The sequence below is a fragment of the Dicentrarchus labrax genome, unplaced genomic scaffold (assembly GCF_905237075.1).
Source record: "Dicentrarchus labrax unplaced genomic scaffold, dlabrax2021, whole genome shotgun sequence".
Classification (NCBI taxonomy): Eukaryota; Metazoa; Chordata; class Actinopteri; family Moronidae; genus Dicentrarchus; species Dicentrarchus labrax.
In genome coordinates, this window is record NW_026136715.1 from 10,942,398 (window position 1) to 10,969,626 (window position 27,229).

General features: G+C 41.8%; 1 protein-coding gene across 7 annotated transcripts in view; it reads right to left on the reverse strand.

Annotated features, from left to right (window-relative positions):
• Nucleotides 1-968: 968 nt before the first annotated feature.
• tmcc1a (transmembrane and coiled-coil domain family 1a) overlaps nt 969-27,229 on the reverse strand; it is a 40,752-nt gene continuing 14,491 nt past the window's right edge. For 5 of the 7 annotated variants that reach the window (XM_051425246.1, XM_051425243.1, XM_051425245.1 and 2 more), the window contains 4 exons: nt 7,667-7,924; nt 6,590-7,281; nt 4,846-4,981; nt 969-3,333 (listed from right to left, as the gene is read on the reverse strand). In XM_051425246.1, coding sequence (XP_051281206.1) covers nt 3,019-3,333; nt 4,846-4,981; nt 6,590-7,281; nt 7,667-7,924 — 1,401 coding nt within the window. In that variant the 3' untranslated portion in view covers nt 969-3,018. Of the gene's footprint in view, nt 3,334-4,845; nt 4,982-6,589; nt 7,282-7,666; nt 7,925-9,074; nt 9,296-13,879; nt 14,654-27,229 lie in introns of those variants that run through there. The other 2 variants (XM_051425248.1, XM_051425249.1) reach the window with 2 other exon arrangements.

The following is a 27,229-nucleotide window of genomic DNA, read 5'->3' on the forward strand; positions in this document are numbered from 1 at the left end:
ACACGAATGTGTCAGACACTGCATAAATCAGTTTGCAGGGGAGCCCGAGAAGTGTTATCTCTGAATACATGCAATAATTAAAGTTGATGCTAAACCGTGCGCAATCCTTGTGCCTATTTACTGTGGACTTCTCTGGGGACAAACTCACTCTCTCTCGCGCGGCTCCCTCCGCCACCACTTGCAGCTTTCAGTGGGGCAGATAAGTGCGCCCCGTGTTTACCTTGGCGCACAGCCATGCGCATCAAATCTGGCAGTGTAGAAAAGGAGGAAAGCGCTCTGATAAAGTGCAACATAATGACCCCCAACTGCACAGCACAGCGACTGAGCCACCAACAGTCTGTGCGCGTGCGTGAGGCAGTGAAGAGGCGTGCACGAGGTCCTGCAGGGATCAGGCTCGCCGTGGGTCAGAGCTGTCAGCATCAGATATCACCGGCGAGGTGTGACTGAGTGTTGCGGTTTGGTGCTGCTCAATCAAACATTTAACGGAAATAAGCTTGTGTGTGTGTGTGTGTGTGTGTGTAAGTAAGAGAGAGAGAGAGAACAGTAGAATAAAGTAGGGGACGTGGTCTCTCCTGTGTTTATTATGAAAATATTGTCCCTGTTGGCCCACTCTTTGGCAGTAAGACTGCGGTTAAAGGGCTTTCCACCCAACCTGTTTCCTTCCCGATAAGGAGTGACACCTCCTTGTGTTTAGACCCCCACCTCCCTTATAGCGGACCATTCACACAAACTAAACAGAGCCCTTCACAGACATTGAGGGGGGACAAGGAACATCCTTACATTCAAAGCAAAATATCGCCATCTCGTGGTTAAATGGCGAACCTGCAAGGGGTGACTTTCAAAAAGGGGATTCAAAAAGGAAACCCTACCATGCAGTAATAAAATCCCCAAAGCTGACATGCACCCTTTGAATAACAACTCACACAGATATTAATTTAAACAAGTCACAAACAGTGATGGCTCATGAGTAAGTCAGGAATGCACTTTTATTTATTCCACACTTGAAAAGGACATCAGAAGGCACTGGAGTGGTCTAGCACATAACCTACATCATAGGTGTTACTGCAAGGTCAGGCTAAGGTCAAAGATCAGCTCATTCTCAACTTGTCTGCTGCACCCGCAATGGCAAAATCGTTACAATTGCATGTCTGAATTTGGAGGGATAGAGTTTATCGACGTTTTGACAAGAAATGAACTAAATTCCTCTCTGTGGGTTTGATCTTCAGACAAGGATGACAGTGATCCTGACCTGAGTCAACTCTTCTTATCCCACAAGACTGCTGTCTTAAAGAGTGACAACCTTTGAAGTCTCTATCAAAGGTCTCTCAAACTTCAGCCTGACCTACATGTTATCCACCCGTGTGCTAAAGTGCAGCTGTACAGTTCAAATGATCTCACTATCTGTTAGGAAATCAGCATCTCAGCTTGAAATGCAGGGTGAACTAATTAATGTGCTATGTCATCATGTTGTGTCCTTGACTAGATGAGAAAGAGAGAATAAGAAAGACTGGATGCGAGCCAAGGAACTGTACTCAAGGAGAAAAGGACTGTGATCTGGAGTCAAGTTCATGTCCAGATTGTGAATTCTCTAATAGATTTTCCCTTGCAAGAGTTATGTCTCCCAAAGAGGTACATCTTTGACTTCCAGGCAAGACATTCATGACATATCGGAATAAAAGCAAGACCTGCTGAGCTCCCCATTTCTCTCTTCTCAGCATGGACCCTTTGGGTGCTCACGCATCCCAGGGTAGACTAAGGTTTGGCACAAGGTGAAGTACACCATAAGATGTACTCATAGAAAAAGGACGGCTACAGAAAGAATACGCGGGGAGAACGTGTGATGAATAGTACAATATCACATACAGGCAGTGTGCATTTGACTGGCATGGCAGTGGCGACAACTTGCGCTGTAGATATGAGCAGCATACCCGTTCCAACTGAGATGGAGCTGGATAAGCACCAGTGGTCTCTCTTCCTAACCTGATCACATCAAACATGGCGGGGGAAGGCAATTATCCTGGCAAATTGATTTTACTTGGACAATGGCCTTATGTCATTGCTTTTAAAAGCAAAGTTGATTCCTATGTAATTTTTCTTAATGAAAACATGCAGTATTGTTTACATGTGCACATATGGCAGATGTTTAACAATAACCAGATGTTCTGTGTGTGTTTATGTGCTGTTTCTATGGTGAGCGGCCCATTGTAGCTTTCCCCTCTAACGCTGGCTCATTCTGTTTGTTTCATTTCTTTGTTTCATTAATCACATTTAACACAGTTTTTCTTGTTTTACTTAAAAAAAAGAAATAAGTAAAAGCATGTGATCTTTTCTATTAGAAATGGTGAGGAAGCACAAAAAGTCTTTAGTCATCATGACACTCAAAGGTCATGGTCAGTCCTTCAAAATGTTCTGTCCGAACAAATTTCATCACAGCAAAACAGGAGCAACTCCCAGGAAGGTTTTCAGCCATGGTTGAAATCTACCAATCACAGCTAGGTAAGAGTTCTCTTCCTACAGGCAATCAACCACGTTATCACATTTGCATTTGTATGTCTCTACAATCAGACTGGGCCTTTCAGCGAATCGCCAACCCAGTTTCACGACTAAACTCCCCTTCATGTAGACTGAGAGGAGCGTAATGCTACATGGTACTGAATAAAATAACGTTCAAAATAAAAATAATATTATTAGAAATAATACATTATAATTGATTAAACTCTAAAGATAAAAACAGTACAATGTTGCATTCTGTGAGGGGTAGCAACACAACAGTTCATTTTTAAAAATGTAAACAGTCTCGTCCTTCCTAAGTGACAATCATGAGTGTTCTCAACTCTACTCTGTTTCTTCCTCTTTTTCATGATTCCAAGCCGTGTCCGAATGTGCTCAGCCGAATTTTCAGTGCACGGCCACGCTGCCATCCTAACGGCAATCACGTTCTTCAAACTTCCTGCATGACGGCAGCTACAGTTACATCTCCTGGTGTCAACAAAGCAACATGTGCTGGCTTCAATCTGGTCATCCTGGTGGCTGTAGAGCACGATGTGTGTACCCCGAGAGAGCGTCCCAGTTTCGCCACAAGAAGGCCAGTAGGAGGATGAGGAGGAGGGTGGAGAGAGAGCGCGATCGTGTCTTCATCAGGGGAACCACGCAGTTGGCCACAGTTGAGACAAAGACCAGAAGGACAGCCATAAGGGCCAGCAGCACATTGATAAGTTTTCCCAGGAGGGTCCTGGCTGTGGCATTTTCCAGCCCCTCCAACTGGACAACCTGCTGTTGCTGCTGCTGGAGCTCCATCTTAGAGATCCTGGTCTGACACGCCTCTAACGCCTCCTGCAGAGGACACGCAGAAGAAACAAAAATCACTCAGCGAAGTCATTTTCTTCAAACATAAACATGTAGATATCTATAAGATGTAGTACAGGTCAGCACCACTAAAAGCCATAATCATAAACATAGTTAAATTAATATCTCTGCCAATCAAAACTGGACATTATTATCTTCGTAATGGTAGAATTTATGGTTGCTGTTGCATTTAACAGGTGTCCCTAATAGAAAGGCAACTGCCTGTATATTTCATAGACCTTCACCGCCCCCTGCTGCTGGGGAAAATAAATGCAGGCAAGGGGCAACTTAGACTGTAAATACACTTGATGCAGGCACACACACACACACACACACACACACACACACACACACACACACACACACACACACACACACACACACACACACACACACACACACACACACACACACACACACAAACCCTCACAGACAGCAGGAAAGGACTGAAGTAATGTGAGTCATTTACAAGGAAACAAAGACAAAAGACGTTGGACAGACTGGATTCTCTGTCTAATCTTCATGTTTACAGTGTCAACTTGTACAATGAGCTAATGCCTTTGCATGTTTAAGGGTGTGTGACCACCTTAAACTTTCAGTCCACATTGGCTTATTACTAAATACATCAGTAAGTTAAAGAAGTAGAGTTCTTTTTCTTGCAAGATCTGTTAGTGTGGAACTCTACATGGCCAAATTAAATACAGACACAATAATATAATAAGAATATTTACAGAAAACTACATACATAAACCAGTAATTTAAATTATTAAAATTGTATTTTACCATAGTGAAATGTCATTTTGCCACTCTTATTTTGACAACAGTCCAGAATTACTTTGGCATTGCTGTTGCTCTAGCTAACGGAAGCTACTTGGCCAAATTAAGTAGCAGCTGCTGAGCGTGCTAAGAGATTGGGAGCATGAGGCCAGGAAACAGGATTATTAATGTAATTAGGTGACATTATGACACTAAAAGCCTCACTCTGAAACAAAGACAAAATTTCATGACATTGATTTGAGTTTTAATAAAATACAGAAGTATTTCAAAGATTAAAAGGTTCACTTATTTAAATATCTTTATTTACCAATACGATTATTCATTTTAAAAATCTTCCCATGCTATATATGCCAGTAAAGGCAAAAAAACCATTAAATTGTGTGTTAAGTGGCTTATTGCTTTAAACATCAACATCCAAAAATGTCAGAAGATGGAATTTAATGCAGTTTTTTGTGTGTGTTTATCAGCTATTTTGCAATGGCTTTCAATGACTCAACTCGTCAGAAGCGTGGACCAGAACTGGCCATTTAATTGAACACTTTGCTTTAACCTCTAAAATTTCTTATCATCCCTTTCTGACAATTCAGTTATACAGCAGTCTGCAATCTTTGAAACAGCCAATTTTAAGTTCAATGAGAGAATAAGAAAATGTAATCCTAAGCTCATTTCTAAAGCTAATTTATTTCTGACATGTGCTTGTGGACGTTAGGCTGATGGACAGACCTGTATGTCTCTGGCTCTCTCATAAGACTGGTAGGCAATCTTCTCCTCCATACTGGCAAGCTCCTGTTTGAGGTTGAGGATCTCATTCTGGTGAAGTTCGGTCAGGTCGTTCAGCTGCTCTTCCAGACGTTCACACCTGAACACACAAACACAGAAAAACACACGTGAGAGTCTGGGGCATAACTAGCTTAGACAAAGTAACACATGCAGGAATTAGTGGAAACAGACCCTGAAGGCTGACCACATGGCACCTGACTGAACTGATGAGTCGCCCTGACAAGATTAGGACATGCTTACTCATCTGCTGATCCAACTGGCCAATCAGACACAGTAAGCGGTGTCAGACTGGCCAATGGGAGGTATCCAGCAGGAGGAGAGGGATCTATACTGCTGTTTATTTTGGCAGGCACATACAATTGGATGGCCAACATAGGAAAAGAATAGATAGAAAAAAAGCCTATACAATAAAGGACTAATCCATTATGTGAGAAAGAATAAATACAGATTATTTTCATTACTAATTAATCTACAGATAATTTACTTGGTTTGGTCTATAACATCAGAAAATCAGGAATGGGGAAAATCAAATTTTCCCAGAGCTGATGTCTTCAAAAACCCATTAGTTAGTTAATTGATTATCAAAATTTCTGCAGATTAATTTCCTACTGATGGTTAATCGTTTCAGCTTTACATTCATCAACAATGAAAATAATAGTTATTTAAAGCCCTCCTTGAGAAAGTCACATTTTAGGTTATGCAAAGGATTGACTGAGTCTGTGAGGAACTATTTAGCAACATGATTGGTTTATGAATTATTACTCCCAGTGGGCAGGCTGAAAACAGCTCCTTAGTGGTCATTCTGTTCACAATTATTTTGGTCCCAGAAGACAAACACAGACCGCTCTGGACTCAGATGGACATTTTAGGGAGAAAAATGCTCATGTTTCTTTAACTATGTAAGCTGCTTGGTATATCTCCCCTCCCTGCCCTTGCCCTGTCCTCTTAATCTTTGTGCCCTCCTGTCAGAACATTCTCGAGGAATGTGACTGTGTTTTTTAAGGCCAACTGCCCACAGACAGACCAAAACAAAAGCTGCACACAGATGTCTGAGTCTAAACTGAGATATGCAGAGCAGGGGACAAGGGCTGAAATAACACCAAAGATCTTTGGAGAAAGAGGACACCTGCAGGTGTGGCTGTCACGTTTGTGGAGGCTCAATTTAAATTTCCACTGCTTACTCAAAACAACAAAACTAACATTTTCTTATCTGCAGCTCTGATGCTAGTAACATTTTAATATACAGTTCAGTATAAATTCTGAAGCAATGTGTTTGAGTAACAGAGTTCATTTATTGTAACAGTACTGTTTATAGGAGGATAATGACTGCCATTCAAAAGCTGAATAATATAGATAAAAATAGCACATATGCTTTGAGAGTAAGTGCAGCACCTCTGTGGAAACTACCCATTTATTAAGAGCAGGCCCAGTTCAAGGTTTTGTTTTTATCTACTGTGGCCTAGCTTTGATAAAAGAACTCTCTAGAGCACAAGCACAGCGAGTGTTGCCTGTGATGATACAGAAAATGTAATAAAACAGAAATGATATGAATGATCAGTATGTGTTCAGGTGTATGTTTCCAAAAATAAACATACTGTTGAAGTTTTAGGGATTTCTCGTGCTAAACTAGACATGGCTCAGGAATGTATGATACACATTTCTCGTATGTTCTCTTTTCTCTCTGTACCTGAAGCGTTCCTCCTGCAGTGCTTGTATTGCAACTGTGTATTCTCTCTGATAGTGGCTCTTCAAACCATCAAGGCTCTCCTCTAGCCTTGCCTGGCCCTCCCTCAGCTCCTGCACCTCTTGCAGCAGCATGTCTAGGCTGGAGCTCTGGCTCCTCTCCAGTGTGTTACCCTTGGAACTGGGGGGACCTCCAGGGGCCCCTGTGGTGCTGTTGGCCCCCGCTGAGCCTGATGTGGCACTAGAGCTGTCATCCTCACTACCATACTTGGGACTGGGCTGGAGGTGATGCCCTGCACTGCCCAGCGAACGTCCGCCAGCACCTGTCACACCTTCTTCCACTGATGGGTCGTCCAGAGAGTCTTTAAGTGAGGGGATTGTTTCAGCGCTGCCAAATTTGTTGCGAATCAGCGATGCAATCTCCCGGGGTTTGGAAACGACAGCCCCGGCAGCAGAGTGGGTGGCATGGGAGAAGCTGGAGAGGCCTCCCTTTACGCTATCCACTACGCCTTCACTGAAGCCTGTGACTTTGGCTCCGACATCCTTTAGGCCCTGCTGCATGTCCCGCAGAACATCCTTGGGCTGGCGAGGGATACCGTTGTGCTCCACTTCCCGCAACTTCCGGTGGTAGTGCTCTAGTTTCCTTTGCAGCTGCTGGATGGTCTGCGCAGACTTCTGGTTCTTTTTCTCAAAAACCTGACAGTTCCAGAACAGAGTTCCATAAGTGAGGGGAATAAACATTACACTGAAATAAATAATCTACTTCAATGTATCTAGTAAGTTCCCTCCCTACCTCTAAGGATGAACAAACTGAACAAACAGGTTAAGTGTCAATGCACTGATTGTCACATAAACTTACCAGCCTGATACAAATATAAGCCAATTAGAGAGAAAGAAGGGACAATACGCTTCAAAGGGCCACAGGTCAGACTCAAACCTATGTCCACTGCAGCAAAGACTCAGCCTTGACACATGGGTGCGCCAGCTCTACCAGGTGAGCTACCAGGGTGTCCCTTGTCCCCTGGATTAATCAATATACATATTAATAGTTTCACAGAGTGCAACAACTCCTAATTTTTACCTGTTTGATGCGTGTGCTTTGCTGTTTGTCAGCGTTGTTGGCAAGTTTGAGGTACTCAGCAACGTTGTCATCCCTGGCTGTCTGCTCGATCTTAATCTGCTCTGTGAGCTTGAGGATTTTCTGCTGCAGCTGGGCAATTGCCTGCTTAGTGCGCTGAGGGTCTGGGGTGCCATCCTCACCTCCCTGGAAAGAACCGTCTGCTCCACATGAAACAGCCAGGGGTGTTTGTCCTAGCCCGCTCACCTCCAGCCGGTCGATCTGAAGTGAGGATATGGGAAAAGAAGAGAGGGAGATTGGGTAGGTAGGGAGTCGGGGGAGGAAATAAGGGATTGAAGAGGAAAATAAAAGAGGGGGGAACAAGGAAGAAAAAGTGTGAGTTGCATGGTGAGGGCTCTTAGTCATTTTGCTGACATACAATAAAAACAGAGGCTTCTGCATTTCTGCAGCCAGTCGCCTGTAAAAAGGGCAAACTGAGCCAGCTGAAAAGGCCACTCGCGGTCAGTTCCCCAGAACAGAAAGACGCAAGATATGATTTTTTCGTTCAGGGCTTTACAAAGAAAAGAAAGTGAAAAAAAAACGTATTTTTCAAAAAGCAAATGCATACAGAACTCAATGCTTCCACATGTGAATCTAGAGCTATCCGCACATCTCTTTTTCTTTGGTTAAACAGACAAGATCAGAATGAAAAGAGCATCAGCCCAATCTCTGTTTGTTTGTTCAGGGAGTGACAATGTAGGACAATACTGACAGGATATTAGATTAAGAATATTTGTCTGTGTTGCTTTTTCAGATACTGAGGAGAAGCCACAAAGCATGTGTGTAAAAATCAAAGACACTATCTAAATTGGAGTCTTCCTGTATTTGCCTAAAACTAGATACAATCTACTTGAGAAGATAATGAACCTAGCACCTAAGCATCCGATGTGATTCATTTCCTCAAACACCTCAGGGGACGAACACACAGAACACAGAACATTGGGGGCGCTGCTGAAACCGATCCTGCTTTGGGGGGGGATCAAAATATTCTCATCACTACAAAATAAGCAGCTGAGCCCGACAGCACACCATAGGGGGTCCGAAGCCACCCAGAAAAACTAAAAGCAAGAGGATCAGAGAAACCGAGGCATCCACCACTTACACATCACTCATTACAACATTACTACCACTCCATAACAGGTAAAAACGAACGGCACGAGAGGCTCACCTGCATACGCAACAGAATGACTAATTGATGACAGACACCACAGTCAACAACAGAAACCACAACGCATCCGGGAGAAAGAGAAATTTCTTTTTTCCAGTTTATTTCAACTATGGACAAGTAAAACCAAACAAGCAAACTATCTGACAAGTCATCTTCTATCACAAAAGCGACCTCAACGTGCAAAAAAAAAAAAAAGTGGCTCACCTTTCCATTCCCCAAATGGAGAAACTGTTCCCAGTGCATTGTCCCCAAAGTGAACTGGAGCTGTATATTTTCATCTGCTCTGACACTTCGGTAGAGTTAAACAGCTCAGTCCTCGCCTATAAAACCCCCGCGCCGGTTTCTTGGAAGTTTCGTCGGACGCTACTGTCGCTCCAGCTCGCCGGGCTTGTTGTGAAAGTTGAAGCGCACCTGAAACTCTGTCAACTGGGCAGTGCGAGAAGCCCCGCCCCCTCCCTCCCCTCACAGCTGAAAGGGTGACATCATCCTCTGAGCTGCCGTCAATCATCCTCACTTGCAGCAGAAATAACTCCAGTCAGGGACTTTCTCATTCGACTTTATCCGGTTCACTGGGAGCAAAAAATAAACTTTCCAATCTCGGCGAGCTACAACAGTTAAATACTACTTACACATAAATGCATAAATAATAATTAAATAATACAATACTTAACTGTATTTATTTTTATTTTTAAGGAACTGAATATTTCTTCCACCACAGCTGCGGTGAACAAATGTTGTTTTTAGGATGCAGACACAGGCATACATGTCAACCTAAATAGATATAAACAAAAATAAACATACAGCTATTACATACAAGCAACAAGCTGTCTACCTATAAACAGGTTAGATTTTTGTTATTGACTGTATGTACGGGTCGCCGTACAGGAAGTGCAACAATAGGATGGAATATCAATAATTGATCTCGCCCACGTCACTTTTAACAACAAATAAATGAATGAACCACATGGATGAATGAGCAACACACAGCCCCACAAAAACAAAGACAAATATCAGAAAGGGTAACGCATTGTTTTTCAATCAGAGAGTTAATATGTGAAGTAAAAATCCTGTAATCGAGTTGAACAAGAAGCCGCAGGGCAGACTGCGAGTCTGAGCCTTAATCTGAGACTATATCAACTCCCAGTCTCTCTGTCTATGTCTGTGCCAGCCAATAGAGAGGAGTACTCAGGACAAGAAAAACCAGTCCCTTCACCTCACACACATTACACTTACCCAAGGGCACATTCCTCTTAGTACTGGTAAACACTACAGATTTGGCAAGTCCTATAACATTTCTAGGTAATTTGGCTTTGAAATGAAATGGTTTCGCATTGTGTTGTATACAATGGTGTTAAAAACAAGAAGGCCCACATCCATGAGTCAATTTACCTCCTGTGACAACTGTTGTCCACAGTAAGTCTACTCATTATTAAATCCTCTTGATGGGCAGCCAGTGAGATCAAATGAATCAGAGAACTAGAAAAGCCTGCTTGGCTGGCATGGCACAGTAGAGAACTAAGAAATGACGCTTCAGAGAAGCACCTGGCGTGTTCTCGGCTATAAACAAAACAGTATAAATAGCTCCATGAGGGCAAGCATGAATGAAGTGCCCATTTCATCCATATGACCACTCTATGGAGTAAATGTGACGATGTCTCAGTTCGCTCTTGTCTTACAGTGGACTCAGTTATCTGAATAACCAAATATGGACCCTCAGACTAAAGATAAAGAGGGCAAAGGGCGAGTTGGCTGAACCCTGAACTTGAGTGCCCTGCAATACAGAGTAGATAGAGGTTTCAGATACTGTGATAAGAGGGCTGAGTGACCCATACACACTGGCACTAAATAAACGCCCTGTCACAGATCAATAAGTTTACTGTCAGCAGAGTTCTTCAGTTACATAAGCAAAGGAACCGAGCACAGCTGGTCAGTCGGATTGTTTACAAGGGTAGTCCTCTTTTACAACTCTACAGACAGCTCATATACTGTATCTCTATGACTAGTCAGTGCATAGTGATAATCTCATTTTCATACAGACTCATACTGTAATGCTACCACACATAGCAAAGCAATGCTTCATCTCCAACTTTCTGATGCAGATAAAGAGTTCCAGTTACTGAACAAATTGTCTGTACAATCAGTGTCATCCCCAATGGTCCAGTTTTTCTGTGACTAATCATGCATGTAATTAAAGATGGTGAGCTGAAGGATTAGGCTAATTTCCCAGGGTTAACAGAGCCAAACATGTTGATGTGCTGAGCCACTGAAGCAAGAAGCGACAGGCACTGCATCACTGGAGCATGTGCAGCCTAATGAGGAAAACTGAGAGTGTGTTTTTTTGTAATTCGTAATTGAGGGGCTCTCTGATCCCACTCGGATTAGACTTTATCAGTAAGAAAGACAAAAGGGTCTGCACGGACCTGTCCCCTGCCCAGTGGCTCCTTGCATTGTGCCCAAACACACACACACACACACACACACACACACACACACACACACACACACAACACACACACACACACACACACACACACACACACACACACACACACACTCTTAAAGGAGTTTGTTCTCACTCCACCCATGTGGAACCAAACCCAAACTGGGTCCGCCTGCTGGTGGGCTTGGTTGTGCAATGTGCTTCTGATCCACGTAAAGCTGGTTAGAGCTGTGAAAGGGCAACCCTGACTTACCTTAGATCCACCAGTAGCTTGGAAAAAGCCTAGCCAAACTTAAACACTCAGACCCACGGCCATACGCCTCACACAAACAGGCATTTAGAAAGCATTACCGGGCTAATGATGTTAGATATGCATCACACATAATTAGATATGCACAACAAGAACATCTTGTACTGCCCCATCTCAATCTCTCTCAGCCACACAGGACACACATATGCCCCAAATTCCAGTTTGCTCAATGTAGGTCATAGAGCAAAAAAAATGGACTGATGCTGTCATAAGACCCTTTCCTTTTTTGGGGGGCAGTTTCTCATTTCTCCTTTCTTTAGTTTCACAAATGCCATCCCCTGTTTTCTTCTCTTCTAAGCCCTTATGTGTTTGCTGTTTTGTCAGATGACTCAGGTGAGTTCAGGCTCAGTTAAAGTCAAGATGTTCTGATGGCCAAAGAGTGGAAACAGACAGTTTTAAGCTTCTTGTCACACAACAACTAATATCTATACCCTGAACCAAACAGCGCGAGTGGAATTTGTAACCACATTTCCAGAATTGACTGCAGCTTATTGTTTAAAGACAGATGTGTTTTTAAACCACATGTTCAAGAATTAAACAAAATCATCATAACAATTATTACGGTTTAGACTTATAGCTTATATAATCGTCTTAAACACAGTATTTAGCGTAAACATGGCAATCATAAACCACGGCACTGAGCTGTACTGTGATTGTTTTGTATATAAACATTTTTGTCTGAAACACCAAGTTATCTTTCCCTCTTTCTATTTTTTAACATAGGAAACCTGTTATGTTGTCTATGTTCAAGGTCAAGTTTTTTGCTATTTGCCTGTGTGAGCGCAAAAGTACAATAACTTGTTGGTTTTTAAGCCTCGCATAATTCCTGCTGAGTGGTTGTGAGCTTCCTGTGATGTCAGCTTGTGTTTCTTGTGAGGCAGCGGCTTCACGTGCCAAGATGCAAGGGTGATACTACCATGATACTGTAACTTCAGGTTTCTTTCTGGGAAATCTGTTCTTCTCTGCACCTCTCCACCTCTCCTATTACAGCATTCTCTGCATTATGGAATAGATGTAGCAGCAATATTTCACAGCACATCAGAGTCTTATATCCATGAGAGACAGGACCTCGGATCCATGGTGGATAGAAGAAGCAGCTGTGCCTAAATAATTTATGTGATCTGTCCACCTGTAAACTAATTTTTCTCTTTACAGCTGTCTTCTCTCCATTTATTCCACTTATATCTCTTTGACCTCATCACTCCTCTGGCATCGAAGCCAATCATCTCTGACTGACTGAACTTCACACTCCTGATTAGTTGGTTTGATCTTTAACCCTGCAGTCTAGGGATCAGAAAGCGGTTGCCATAGCAACAACATGACAGTACTAAGTGATCCCAATGTCTTTAATTAAACAGATAAAAAATTAGATTGCATCTGACAATGTATGGTTGGGGTTGTACAGCAAAGATGACCTAAGCATGCAGTGAAGTGCATGTGCATCAGTGCATGTGACAAATCCAACCCTAAACCTTTTCCTGCCGTCCCCTTTTCTTTTCCTCATGGTTTCAGTTCCCACACAAGCATGCCAAATTAAGCAGTGCTGAAACTGACACAAAAAAGATTTGTTTTTAATGGAAATAAACTTTTTTTTTCCTTTAAGGGGATTCAATGTGGCAACAATGAGCCCCATTCACCAGATATGGAAAATTACATAAGTCCTTGTGATGCTTGACAACAGGCAGTTTACTCAACACATGCACTCATGAATTAACACACAACACAAAGCTGCACTAATAATAATGCACAACAGACAGGCACAAACAAACACAGCGGATGACCGGCAGTGCATTTCCTAAGGAATTCAGAGGGTGTGAGAAAAGCCCTTCGTGTTCACTTCGAAAAGAAAGAAACACACATCAGCAGCTGAGAGTGAAGGTCTGCGGAGAAAAGGGAGAAAAAAACCAAAAACAGAGGCTTTTCTAGGGTCCACTATCACAACAAAGACTTTCAATCCCGGCGATTTCAAGACAAAATCCTTTTTACACCAAGAAATTGGTCAACCCGAATTGTGTTGCTTCTAAGTCTATGAAACACCTGCTATGGTTTCAACACAGTATCGTACTTACTTACAAAACACAAGACACGCAACACTCCCATTTAAGGGTGAGTAGCCATATGCAGTAAACACCACATCAATGTAAACATGTGTACTAGATTCATGACATGGGCTTTAATCATTGAGGAAGTGAATAAAATGAGACCTCAAAAACAAATAATGACCATAAACACAAACACTATTTAAAGGTGGAGACTCACAGTGGTGGGAGTAGGGAGTGGAGAGGTGTCAGCAGTAACCAGGTTGAGGATGACCTCCATGGCAGGGAGACGCATGCGCACAGCTTGGACAGGAATTTAGTTTGGTTTGTCTATCTGTTTGTTTTTCCCTCAGAAGACGACCAAAGCAGAGGGAGAGGGGAAGAGCATGGCTCTGCGAGTGAACTCATCACTCAGGACACTTCTCCCAAACAAAGTCCACTTGACTCAAAGTCCACTGGACAAAGACTCCACTTGCCAACAAGGAAGTAGAGACTCTTAAGAATTACTGTTGGCTTAATTGAATATCCAGAATCCATAGAGTGCTCAGTCCCTCCAGCAATGAGCCTTGACTATTGATAGCCGCAGAGTCTAGGGAGTGTTGTGCTGCTGGTTCACAGAGCAGCCGTTCCTCAAAGCCCATGACCACGCTTCAGTGCTAACACACGCTCCGCAACACACAGCAACGGGCAGAAAGCATATGGAACACACATATATGTGGTTCGCCAAGCACGACTCCCACAAACAGCGGGAATCAGTGGGAGAACAAGGATGCCTCTGGAGTAAAGGTTCCGTCTGATGTGGGTTTGGGGTGACAGAGCCAAGGCGGTTAATCGGATGAAGACTTGCAGGGTTGGATGGAGGCAGGGTTAAAAAGAAGGAACAGTTTACTGTGAAGTTAAGTGTTCAAAGAATCTGTCGGGGATAAAATCCTCAGAGGGAGAAAAAGAGAGGCAGAGACCCAGAGGACGGATGTGAGGGGAGCGAGGGAGCAGGCAGGAAAAAAAGAGCCCACCAGGAGCTGTCACTGAGAGGGAGACGGAGCGAGAGGGAGCAAAGGAGAGAGGGGTTGTGAGAAAGCTTTCTGAAGGGAGGGTGGGATGGGGTGGGTGCTTTTCTTCTGTTGGAGTTTCTAGGCCAGCTAAGCTCCAAAACAGTGGCTAGCTCAGGCAGAAAGAAAGGGAGAAGAATCTTGCACTCCCGCCATTCAATTATCACACAGTTTGATTGTCGCAGCCAATCAGTTTCCCGAGTGATCATGCTGTAATGAATCACGTTCCTCTGCCTGTGTGCGCTAACAGACATGGTTAGACCAAGTGTTTCTGCTGACCAATAACACATACTGAGATGCCTGAACTGTGCTTAAACTGCCATGTTTCACATAAATTGTATAACATGAAATAAACACACACAAAGGACTGCACAGTTTTGGTTTAAGGTGCAGAGAAAAGTTGCACCCCAGTATAAACCCTGATTATACAGATTACACAGTCATATGACGATTACAAAGCTGCTATTCAAAACTCTGCATATGTGTACACACATGATTATTGTCTACGACTGCGTCATCGGTTGCTTGTCCACTGATGTGTGTGAATCGAATGGTGATAACTTTTACTAGAATACTAAATCATTGAGATAAACAATTGTAAGGGGAAACAGTACAAAGGCACAATTAACTGTACAACATTTGTCACAATCAAATGTCACTGTAGATTTATCTCAATTGTGCAGGTAGTAAAATGTCAAGTGGAAAGGAAATGATTCACTTCAGCTTGTTGTATTTTCAATTTCAATTTGACGAGTTATTGTCATAATTCAGTGGTTAACAGTTAACATTAGTCACCTTTACTGCATTAAAACACATGCAAATTCATATTTGAATGCTCCCACAAACAGCATTTTATGAACTTCAGTGCACTGTTCTCCACGATAAAGTTGTGTGTTTGTGAGCCATCACAAAAGTGTACAAACCAATTAGGGAGAAAAAGCAAAGCAGGGAGTGTAGGGGGTAAGGCAGGACAAGGGCTACTAAAGACTTCTGTGCAGAAGCCGACAGGAGGGAGGGGGACAGGAGGGCATGAATACAGGCTTTAATGAGAGAGCGGGAGGAGTTAGGGGACCAGGAGAGAGAGGCTAGGATTTAGGGAAAAGGCTGCTTATATAAGAACAAACCCAACCTGCGCTCAGATGGAAGTGGAACTGTGTGACGTAGGTTTGACCCCAGTATTGAATCAAAGGGACACATGGCAGAATCAGTAGTTTAAAGTCTGAGCCAAGTAATAACATTGCAAAAAAAAAGTCTGTTATTCCAAAGCTACATCACAAAATCTATATTCTCTTTACTTCCCTTTACTTGTAACACCTCAATTCACACATATTATGCACTGTCTCGGGGCAAATGATACATTAAACTTAAACTGCCAATCCTTTGTAGATGTATATAGGTATGAGTTGTGACAAATATTCCATTATGTTAAGCTAACATAACTAACCTTATTTATTCATTTAGTTTATTTGAATGTTACTGGCATAATATTTTTTTATATGAAGGAAGTTAATTGTGTCAAGTCATTATTAAAGCAATAATATGTAACATTTCCACATTAAAATGTTTAAAAGCACCTAGTTATATCTGGCAGTTAGTTAATACTTAGAAGCAACAAATCTCTATGTAAGAACTACAGGTTCAGGGGTAAGGATTGTAGTGCAACTTACTGATTGGTAAATCTCCATTTAGTAAACACAGAATTTTTCTTAAACATGACTTCATTGTCAATCATTGGTCCCTTAGGGGAATCCCACACCGGATCCTCTGACTAACAGGTTCCTTTCAGACACAAATGCATTACATTCATTCCTGCCCACAGTGTCATTCCAGCCTGAGGTCCATGTCTCCTATGGAGGCTAAGTTTCCCCCAGCAGCTCCTGTCAGTCCAGGAATTCCCAAGCATTCAGGGTGACTCAGGACATCTTTACACACTCTTTGGTAGCATGCCTTAATAACATACCTAAAATAGCAGAGTGCCTCTACAATGACAGATTCACAGAGGGGGGTATACTCAAGCTCTGACAAGTGACTGATTCTCAAAAGCTAAATAGGAAATGGAAATGTTTGCCTCAAGGGCTTTTTTACTTTATTGGTACCACATTAGCTGGTCAAAATTAGGGGACAGAAAGAACAGCTGTGACCACTCCTAGATGTTATCTATATAAAAACATATATATATACATATATATATATATTAGCGACATGTTAAAAAGATAATTATAGAATTATTGGGGAAATTATTTCTCTTTGGAATGTGTTATTATAATTAAATTTGAAATTACAACTTATGATCTCTCAGACACAGTGGTCCAATTTGTAAGGTGAGATTTAGAGTAATTAGGTATCTTGTTACAGCATATCAATCATTAGAAGTCATGTTTCTAGTTCTATTCTCCACTTAATAGAGTTGAAAGTAGTTATTTTCTACAGACACATGAGCTGAGTTGTATCCCAGTCCTAAAAATGTTATGTGCAAGTGTGTGAGAAGATCAAGAATATTTGTGCAAACGAGTTCAGTAAAAAAAATAAAAAAACAGATCCTTTTGTGGCATCTCATTAAATGGGTTTGAGACAGATGTGCCCTGCAGACAAAACAATGACCCAAATTGATGAATACATCCCTTTACAATGTCTCGTTTTCTCTCACATACTTACAAACACATGCATTTTACGCATGTGTTTTAAATGCATGTGACCTGCCCAACTGGTGATGTTTGTGGCCAATCCAGAGCAGGCATCCTTATCTAGTTATACAGGACACACCCAGCAGTGGGACTGTAGGTTACTACAGGTAGGTTACTGTATCTATAGTTGGGGAGCTTTAATTGCAATGAATGGGAACACATAATGCATATTCATGCATAAAAACACATTGTCACATTCAGAAGATGTTGTGGAGACACAATAAACTTTGAAAGGTAAGGACTGTTTATAGGAAATGTTTCTATATCATTAACTGCATTTTCCTTCAGGACATAAATAAAGTATATATGCTTAACCAGGCAAACAATGTTATGATAAATGGCTTAAGACACCGACTCAACCACTCTCTAAATAAATTGCAGATTACATGTGAAACAGACAAAAACGGGTATTACTGTTGAAAATGTAGTAATTTGAGGAGACAGACAGCTGAAATTAAGATGTAGTAATTATACATTGAGAGTTCTTGGCACTTGGTTAGGCTGCTAATGTGAACCATTTGTCATTTATTGTGGATTTTTTTTTCATTGCCAACTATCAAAATGTAGCTAATTGCTTCCTTCTATGACAGTAAACAAGTACACAACAGTGGCAAGCTTCACCCGTAGCTCCACCCTCGTAAAATATGACAATTTACTATAGTAAAATGTATTGAAAATCGGATGTTTTATGGACAATATTTTCTTTGGTTTCTGGTTTGAGAAACAGAGGCACTGTAGATTTTGAATGGACAATGCTCTGACTGATGAGCTCACACGTGAAGGCATAAAGAATGACTTGTGCAGAGATGTTTCCTCAGCCAGCGGACAGAGGCAACAAGATCCTCATAATACATAATACTCATTGTCATTCGGAGGACAGAGCCTGGTGCTGAACTGAGGCCAGGCGGGTGCTACACAGCCAAAAAGTTCTGGAAGACTCTAGAAGAGCAAGGGAAGAGACTAGCTCTGATGCAACTGGACTGGGATTGGAAAAGGGGGGGAATTGAGTAAGCATGATACTGAACGCCATATACAGCGTGAGAGTAAAATATAAAACTTTAATTGAATTAGGGGTGCCAACACCACAGTCCCCTCCATGTGATTGTAAAATGTGATGCGTTATGCTGTGGAATGGTTCGGGGGTGTGAGGGGTTACGTAAAGGCAGAAGAGCGAGAGCTTTGTCTGCACGGACTGGGGGTAATTCAAGCCTGAGAGAGAAGACAACCATGACTCTGGGCTCAGGCCCTGTTGAACAATAACGTCCCCATAAAAAGAAGCCTCCTGTCCAACTGTGGCTGTCCCTGGTCTAAGCTCCAGTATAATCAATGGACCTATTAGCAGTTACATAAACCACTGGGCACTTTATACACAGGGGCCATTATGACTGGCTGGGTCAGAGAGCGTGAAACATCTTAGTAGCCAACTCCAATAATGGCATCTACAAGGGCAAGGCAGGAAAGGAAAACAAACAAATGATAATAACAACAACTAAAACAAGTAAGTGTTCTCAGTCCCACTCCATGTCTAGACACAGTAAATAACATCAGGGAAGCAAGCACATCTATGCAATTAGTATTACTATTTTTAAAAACACACACACAAAAAAACTATAAATTTTCCCCCTACCAATTGTGGAAACCAGATTTTGAGATATCTGACGTGCTCAAAGCGTTGAGGATTGACATTTGACTTGGGTATTGCCCATGCATTTAGAGCTAGACCAATTAAAAGGTGTGCCAATATTTAGGTTGATATCACCTTATTGCAGATATATCCATATTGGCGTATATATCAGCAAATAAGTAACAAGATGTTCCAGTGCATTAAATGCCAAAGACACAGCAGGTTTGGGGTCATTAATGTCCCGCTCATGGTGGTCACACTTATTTAAGTAAAAAAAACTAATGGATCGTTTGTTTGCTTATAATGTTTTCTTATGTAAATAACTGATATCAATATCATATCAGGATCAAAAATCCACTAGTGGTCAGGTTATAATGTAATGTGTTTTGCGATTTATCCGACATACGTATGATTTTGACTGTGCAGGTGATGACATGATATGTCATGTGTAAGACAGTACAGTGGGACAGTGTGGGTACACGGGGTGAGACAAAGTGTGAATGTACAGCAACGCAGTGTGTGTACGTGAAGGAAAAGACGGCGGGTATGTGGGGAGAAACAATGTCTGTCCATTGGTAGTGGTTGGTGTTTGTTGGAGCAACTTCTGTTTATTCTCAACCCCATCATGGTTATGCAACAAGGAAACAGAAAAGGCGCTGGCCCAAAATGCAGAGTTGGTCTGGCTGGATGCTGTACAATACCCAGAGCACCATGGGGCAGTAAGCAGGCCCAAACATACTGCCAGCCTATTCATACACAGGAAGATGAAGAATCTAGAACAAACTGTCCCAGCTTTTTGGCCCTGAAAGATTATTTTGTCTGGCCCCCTTTTCAGTTTTCCTATTCTCTCCTCCCAAACCCCATACCACATTGTGGCCCCATGTTGACCTCACTGCCCACTTTGAAACAGACTTATGGGATGGTCTGGGGCCTGGGTACTGTTTGGGAAGTTTTAGTGTAACTCCACTGTGTGAATTAGGCCACTAGGAAGCAGTTGATTTCATAACAAGAGGACAGACAATGAAGATTGGCATTTGGCTAATAGCGCTCATCAGCGCTTGACAATTATTATCTAATGAAAATCTTAGAGGGCATTCCCTCATTGCCCAATCAGATTATCTAACAATGTAACAGAGACTGTCTCATGTACTAAAGCTAACTTTCAAAACTGAGCTCACAATCCTACTGTAACTTTCAGGACTTAGGAAATACAGAGGTTAATTATTAGGGTTCACCCTAGACAATTACCCTAGTAGATCAGAGTTGAGAATGCATCATACTTTGCTCTTCTTGTCTGGTGCACCGTATTGTTTACCATAATGGACACAGAAGCTAAACAGATCTATGTTAAGTAATATTAAATAGTAAGAATTCCGTATGACATTTGCCTGAACAAGGCCTGGCAAATATCCCAGGGATGAATGTGAATTATCGTACAATTAGAACAGAAGAACAACAAGAGAATATTACAATAAATGAATATCCTAACCAACTATACCATCAATCCACGAGGGGGAGCTAGAGCACAATTTATTCTACACAGTGTGTGTCATCTGCTGTACGGACAATTTACTTTTTTTTTTTTGACTGCAACCATTTCCTGAAAGGTTTCCTGTCAATAACCCTTCTTTTTTTATTGCATTCTTACACTTTCAATCCTCTAACTCACAGGCATGCAGCCATTTATGTAACATAATTCAGATCTGATGTGGCAGTCACATCAAGGCACACAGGTGTCTTGTGGGCTGATACTGAGAACAGGGAGGAAGGGAGGATATGTCAAGAACATGAAAAGCTGAAATGGCAAGAGTGAGTGCGGCAAACGGTGTAACCCTTGTGGTTATGTAATATTTCAAGACAGGAGATCATGAGAAAAGATCTGAAAAAGTAGGAGTTGGTAGATAACGTCGGATTATGAAAAAGTGTGTCAGCGTGCAGAAAAAGCCTGCACGTAGTCCTATGTCATTTCAGATTGAACATTTTCAACCATTATTTGCCTGAACAAAAACAAATACTGCAATGTTGTTTCAGTGGTCTAGAGGTAATTTTCCCAGTGGGAAAATGAGCCTTACTGACAGGATGCAAACAGTGACAAAATGAAAAGATTCCTAGGATTCCTACTGGCTGACACACATGAGAATGAGAGAACTGGTTATTAGTGGAGAGAAAATATGACGATATTTCCCTAGAGGTTGTGATCAGATTTGAATTGTGTGTGCATGTGTGTTCTAAGTGGGTCAGTGGAGCAGAGCTGAGCTCAGCGATCTACAGCCTCATCCATAATTCATCAGAGTCACACAAATGATATAGACAGAGCAGGGAGTGGCAGGGATGCAGAGCATGCCCTCTCAGAGTCCGACTACCTGTTTTCTCCTCTCTCAGAATGAGCAATTTCCCTTTGAAAACAGCCACCACCCTGGGTGAAGAGAAGAACCAAACACATCATGTTTCATAAAGGTGCACAGTAGTGTCAAGGAGGTTTTTTTTTTTTTACCTAATACTTCCTTAGAAGAAGACAGTGTCTGAGGAACAGACATGTGGGTCAAGGTTGACCAGAACATCCTCAGTGACTGACTGACCAAGTATTTGGCAATCCTACAACGGCTGAGAAAATAGCATAGATACACGTGCATGCCCACACTAATGTCCTCTCTCACACATACACACAGAAACACACACCAGCCAAAAGAGGAAGGACCAGCTGCAAGCCAAAAATAAATACACAAAGGATGACCCACAGTGACTCACTGCTGACATGTTCACATAAATGCATATGACCTCTTGCACATACATGCACAACAAACTTAAAAATACTAATTCAGGCTAAAAGTACAGCCCCCAAAAAGTATTATAATCATTAGTTAAAGTCAAACTATTTTGATGCTATTTTCTGGAAAAGTCAATCAACTGGTATTGTCCTTTGATAAACATGACTTCATGGATGATGTCGTTCATCTGTAAGAGAGGAAATGTGGAAAATCTACTTCTCAAAGGTTGGAATATTAGTCTGCATGAAAGAAACACGTGACTTTTTCTGTTTTCAAGATATATTAATACATTTAAATGCCCTTGAAAACTTGAACTTGACCAGCACTGGTTCAGACATCTGTCTATTAATAGCAGCAGAGAAACAGGCAGAGAGCTGCAGCAGACTCCTTCCTCATTCAGACCAAGATTACAAACCTATAAAACTGGCTGAGAGGGATGCACACATACACCCACACACACACACACACCTACATTTATCTTTCAAACATTCCTCTGCCCCATCACACAATCACACCCGCCTTGATGTTTTCACACCCAAAATTGCTTGTTATGTATAAACTGTGACACTGTAATGTGTGTCTGGAGTGGCCAAACGTGTTCCCACTGTTGTGAATGCTAATAGCAACGAGCACTGGATAAGGGCGTTGGCCTATATGTATAATCACATCTGAATATTCAGCAGTCTAATTAAACAGGCTGTGACTACGCTTCAAAGGGAGCACAAACAGTTGGGTGGAGAGTTCACACACAAAGACACACACACACATGCACGCCTGCACACAAAAGACGGGCATCCGATTCAAGGCTACTCTCCGGATTTTACATGGTATAACAAAACATTTACATTGCATCTATTTACATTGTTTTGTTCATTCTCTTTGAAGTGGAAGACAGGAGTCCAATTGAGGTCTGTTACCTGTCAGGCAGAAACTTTTCTATGTCTTTGTATGTCATTCAGAGGACTTTAAATATGTGCGAGAAGAGGAAAAGGAAACTGCAGTGTGTCTTAAGCAATGAGATCTAAGCGATAGGCTGCCATTCCAACATATCTGCTGTGTAGCTCTGCCATTTCAAATACTTAACAAACGAGAAAGCTTAATTACATTAGGTTTAGAACAAACAGTATTTAAAATAAACTTAGCACATTTGGCAAACTGCATAGGAGTCTTATTTTAGCTGGGTAAACCCACTATGGCCCTCTTTGAACATCACCCTGTTACCATGGAGATGGGTAACCGGCTCCACCGTCTGAGCACTGGACACAGATGAGAGGGAGAGACATGAAGAGAGAGTGAGAGCTAAAGAAAGACAGTCTCTAAGACATGAAGTAAGGCAAACAGTGAGGAGGTAAAGGATGGGAAGAAAGACAGAGAGAAGGAAGACAGACAGTTGAAGAGGTGAAGCAGGGGAATAACAATAAAGTGTGGCAGATTAAGATGTTTTTTCAGCAAGGAAACCTGCTCCTTGATTACAGATCCTGGACAAAGTCGCATGTGCTCTCTCACAAATACACAAATATGTATAATAGTATAAACACAAATATATAGAGACAGGTGGCAAATTGATGGTAAAACTTAGAATATATAGAATATGAGAGTCAGTCAATAATTTGATGGGAATAAAAATGTTGTGAATCGTATGCTATTGCCTTCATGGTCACCGGATGTCAATCCAGTTATAAAAGATTACAGACAGATGTAAGGCATACATACATTGTAAAAAATAGAGCTGTCCTAGGTGAAAGTTCCTGATCCTTGCAGAAACGTTGTGCAATGTTTGGTTGTCAATTCAAAATGGTGGTTTATCAGACTGTAAGACATGCCCACTAATAGTTGATTTTGAGCCTTGGTGAGAAAAGATAGCCTGCATCAAAATTATGACACAAATTCATGATTCTCACGAGATGGCTGGTACAATCCACGTCCACAAAATACACTGGCTGATGCAACACTGTAGGCACATTCTTTTTAAATAGTGCAGGAGCCTTTAGCCAGGAAGAATATTGTTTGATCCCTCCAGTAGTTTGGAGACTTGTTGAATCTATCTACCACTGACACTGTTCTGGCGCCTCATGGTGGCCCAACACCTTACTTAATTTGACATCCATCTGAATCCAAACAAACGTATGAAGTGTACATACACCCACACCCACAAAACCCCCTGGTAACAACTAATGTTATTAAGGTGAGAGCAGAGAGCAGGCTAAGATAAAGAGACAGAAATCCCTTATGTTTAATTCCCAATCAATACTGGTGTTTGCATTTCTGATCAATGACTGTCTCCCTGCCACGCATACACCAACACATGTATACCACACTAAATAATACACATCGACTGCCACACAAACACACCACTACAGATTTATTGGACTGACTGTAGGAGAAAAGTATGCAAGAAGGCAGAAGAATAGTGAGAAAAGACAGGGAGGGAAAATGACTAAAGAGTAGATAAGAAGGCAAGGACAAGAGAGGGGGAAGATTACAGAGCAGAAAAGAGAGATTAACACATTTGAAAAGAACACGTTTTTGGTCACTCTCTGAAAAGTCAGTAGAAACCACAAGTCACAGATCGGCCAAACCCATTAGCGGCTTTATGCTACTTCCTCATCTGACTGTAACACTGTAATGAAGTCTCATAGTTAATGTCAACAACTGTGAACCACAGAGAGTCATGATAGTGCACTGACAGCAACACACACACACACACACACACACACACACACACACACACACACACACACACACACACACACACACACACACACACACACACACACACACACACACACTGCCTGAAAAACAATTTGCTATGGGCTGGTAGTTGGCAAACACAGCAGTGGGATGACATCACCTCCAGTATGGACTGAGAGCACATGCTTCATCATCCCCATGGCTGTCTCTCCCTCTCTCTGCTGAAAGTCAATCGAAACTCAGTTGTTTGATTACACACAGGTTTGACTGCGCGCTTCTGTGACTGGGTTTCCTATGACAAGAGGGCAACCTGCTGTGGCGGTGGTTTGATGAGGCTTGATAGTTATCGTATGCATCTGCAGCCATGGTTTTGTATAAGTGAATGTGACCTAGCAATACCCCATGTTTGTCTTTTGCAGCTTTTCAAATAACTCAATGTCATTAATGTAGTTCCAGGACACGCCATGGTGTCCTGCTGCAAAGGGCACAAATGCTTTCATCAACACACAGCCAGTAGCCCGGGGAGGTGAGAGACGATGAGAGTGCGGTGATGAGGATGTTAAACTAGCAGGGACGGAACAAGCCCCAGGGGACCAGGTGATGTTCAGTGCCTCCCACAATCACTTCTCCTTACTGCTCTCTTACAGGACAGTACTAGTGGAATTACAAAAGAGGGCCAAATTCTTCATAACTGAGCAGAAATTAGTTCTGTTTGGTCCAAATAGTGTATTATTAGTGGGGCTGCACAACATCATATTGTGATTATTTGACAGATATGCAGATTTCTTCAGATTTTTGCATCACAAACTGATTTTTTACTGAAAAAAAGATTTGTAGGGCAGGTCATCTACATGACAGCATCAGCACTAAAGTACGTCATTATGATGCTGTTTTGTCACTTTTATCATCTGCATATTGCACCCAGCCATATTACAATTTTGATTATATTTTGATTAATTGTGCAGCCCTTATTATTAGTTTAGTATTATTAATTGCAGCCATTAAAATGTCCAGGTTATAACATTTAGGAGATTATATCGGCAGAAATTGAACAAAATATAGTTTTTATTACTGTATAATCACCTGAATTTAGGAATCATTAGGTTTTCATCATCTTAGAATGAGCTGTTTTTATCTACAGACACCACAGGTCACCTCCCATGGGCTCTGTCATGTTTCTACAGTTGCCCAGAAGGGACAAACCCAACACTGGATATAGTTAAAGTTTTTTACAGCAAACGTCTCCTTCATGCTTGGAAGGGGAGGGTGAAGCAACGCAGTTGCATTCTACAATTTCATCGCTAGATGCCACTTATTCCTTCACAGTCGACCTTTTAGTGTGCCATTAAATAAATCTGATGGTACAAAACAAATCCCTTATACAAAATATAACACACCTCCTCCTCCTCAGACCCTCTTCCATATGATTCAGTATTTTTCCCATACACATTTCTTCATCTATGTCACTCAATGCTGTTATTTGAGTTTAAGAAGTTAAGTTAAATGAGGGCAGCCGAAAACAAGATAACTGTATTGCAATGTATAAGATACTGAGCTCAAAAAAAAAATCAAAAGTTTTTAAAAAGTATAATATCAAACCACATTGCTGAGAGTATTTTCAGTTTTAGTCCACACAAAGCTGCCTGATTCCAGCTCGACTGGATGTTTGTTTTGAGATGGTTAGGGATTTACTGCAGAACACAAAATGTTAGCTCTGACATGGAAACCAAAGTACGTTGAGCAGAAAGACAGGTGGACATGTGGATATGTGGCCTGAGGTAAAGTGATGGGGTCATCTACCCAAGGGAGACAAGGTTAGTGAACAGTTGCAGACAGGCCCTGAAGGACAATATGCTCCACAGACAAACACAGCATCAGTCCCTCTCACACACAAAAAGTCTTATGTTGTGAGAGTACTAGCCTCAAGGCTTGGCTTCTGTTTCATCTCAACTCAGTAGCTCAATATGCCACTTGAGTCTACTCCCTGGTTCTTTCCCATCTACTGTCTTAAACAACTCTTCCATCCTGACAGTAAACATTTTGCACCCTGCAGCCCTTTACTTCCTTTGTCTGTTTTTACTCCTGTTTAATCTCTCCATTGCTTCAAGAAGAGAGGAAAGACCAGACTGGATCAGTCTCCACATGTCTGGGATCAGGCCTTCCAGTCTGAAAGTGAGACTGTACTTTTGTCTGCCCATGGGTGGATTTGTGGAAGTAGATGTTGATGCTTCTAGGCATATGAATATCCGCCAGCGCCATTACACAGAGCTAAAGATGAATAGGGAGGGTTCATTCAGTCAATCAATTAATCAGCAGCAAATTGTAATTAATCCCAGAGGCTGAGCACCAGCTGTAGAACAGCAGGCTCTTAACAGACATAATACTGAGTTGTAACACAGCCCCTATACTCTTTTCAGCAGCAGCACCACCAGGGGATAGATATATCAAACTCATGGACAGTTGCAGAGCACTGTAAACTATATTGCAAATGAGCCATAAATGCTCCCCAATCAGCAATAATCAAACATAATATTTACCAACAATTACATCCCTTGGCGACGGCTCTGATCGTCCTTATAGGCTGCCACTGTTACTGCTGTAGCATGAGTTACTGTTTAACAAGAGTTGAGATAAAGTGCAAAGACGGACAACTTGGTTACTGTATGGATTGAAATACCTAAAAGTGAATGGAGACTCAGTGGAAAATCTCTGCATACAAAAACAAGATGATATCTAAGAACTGTCCAAACAATG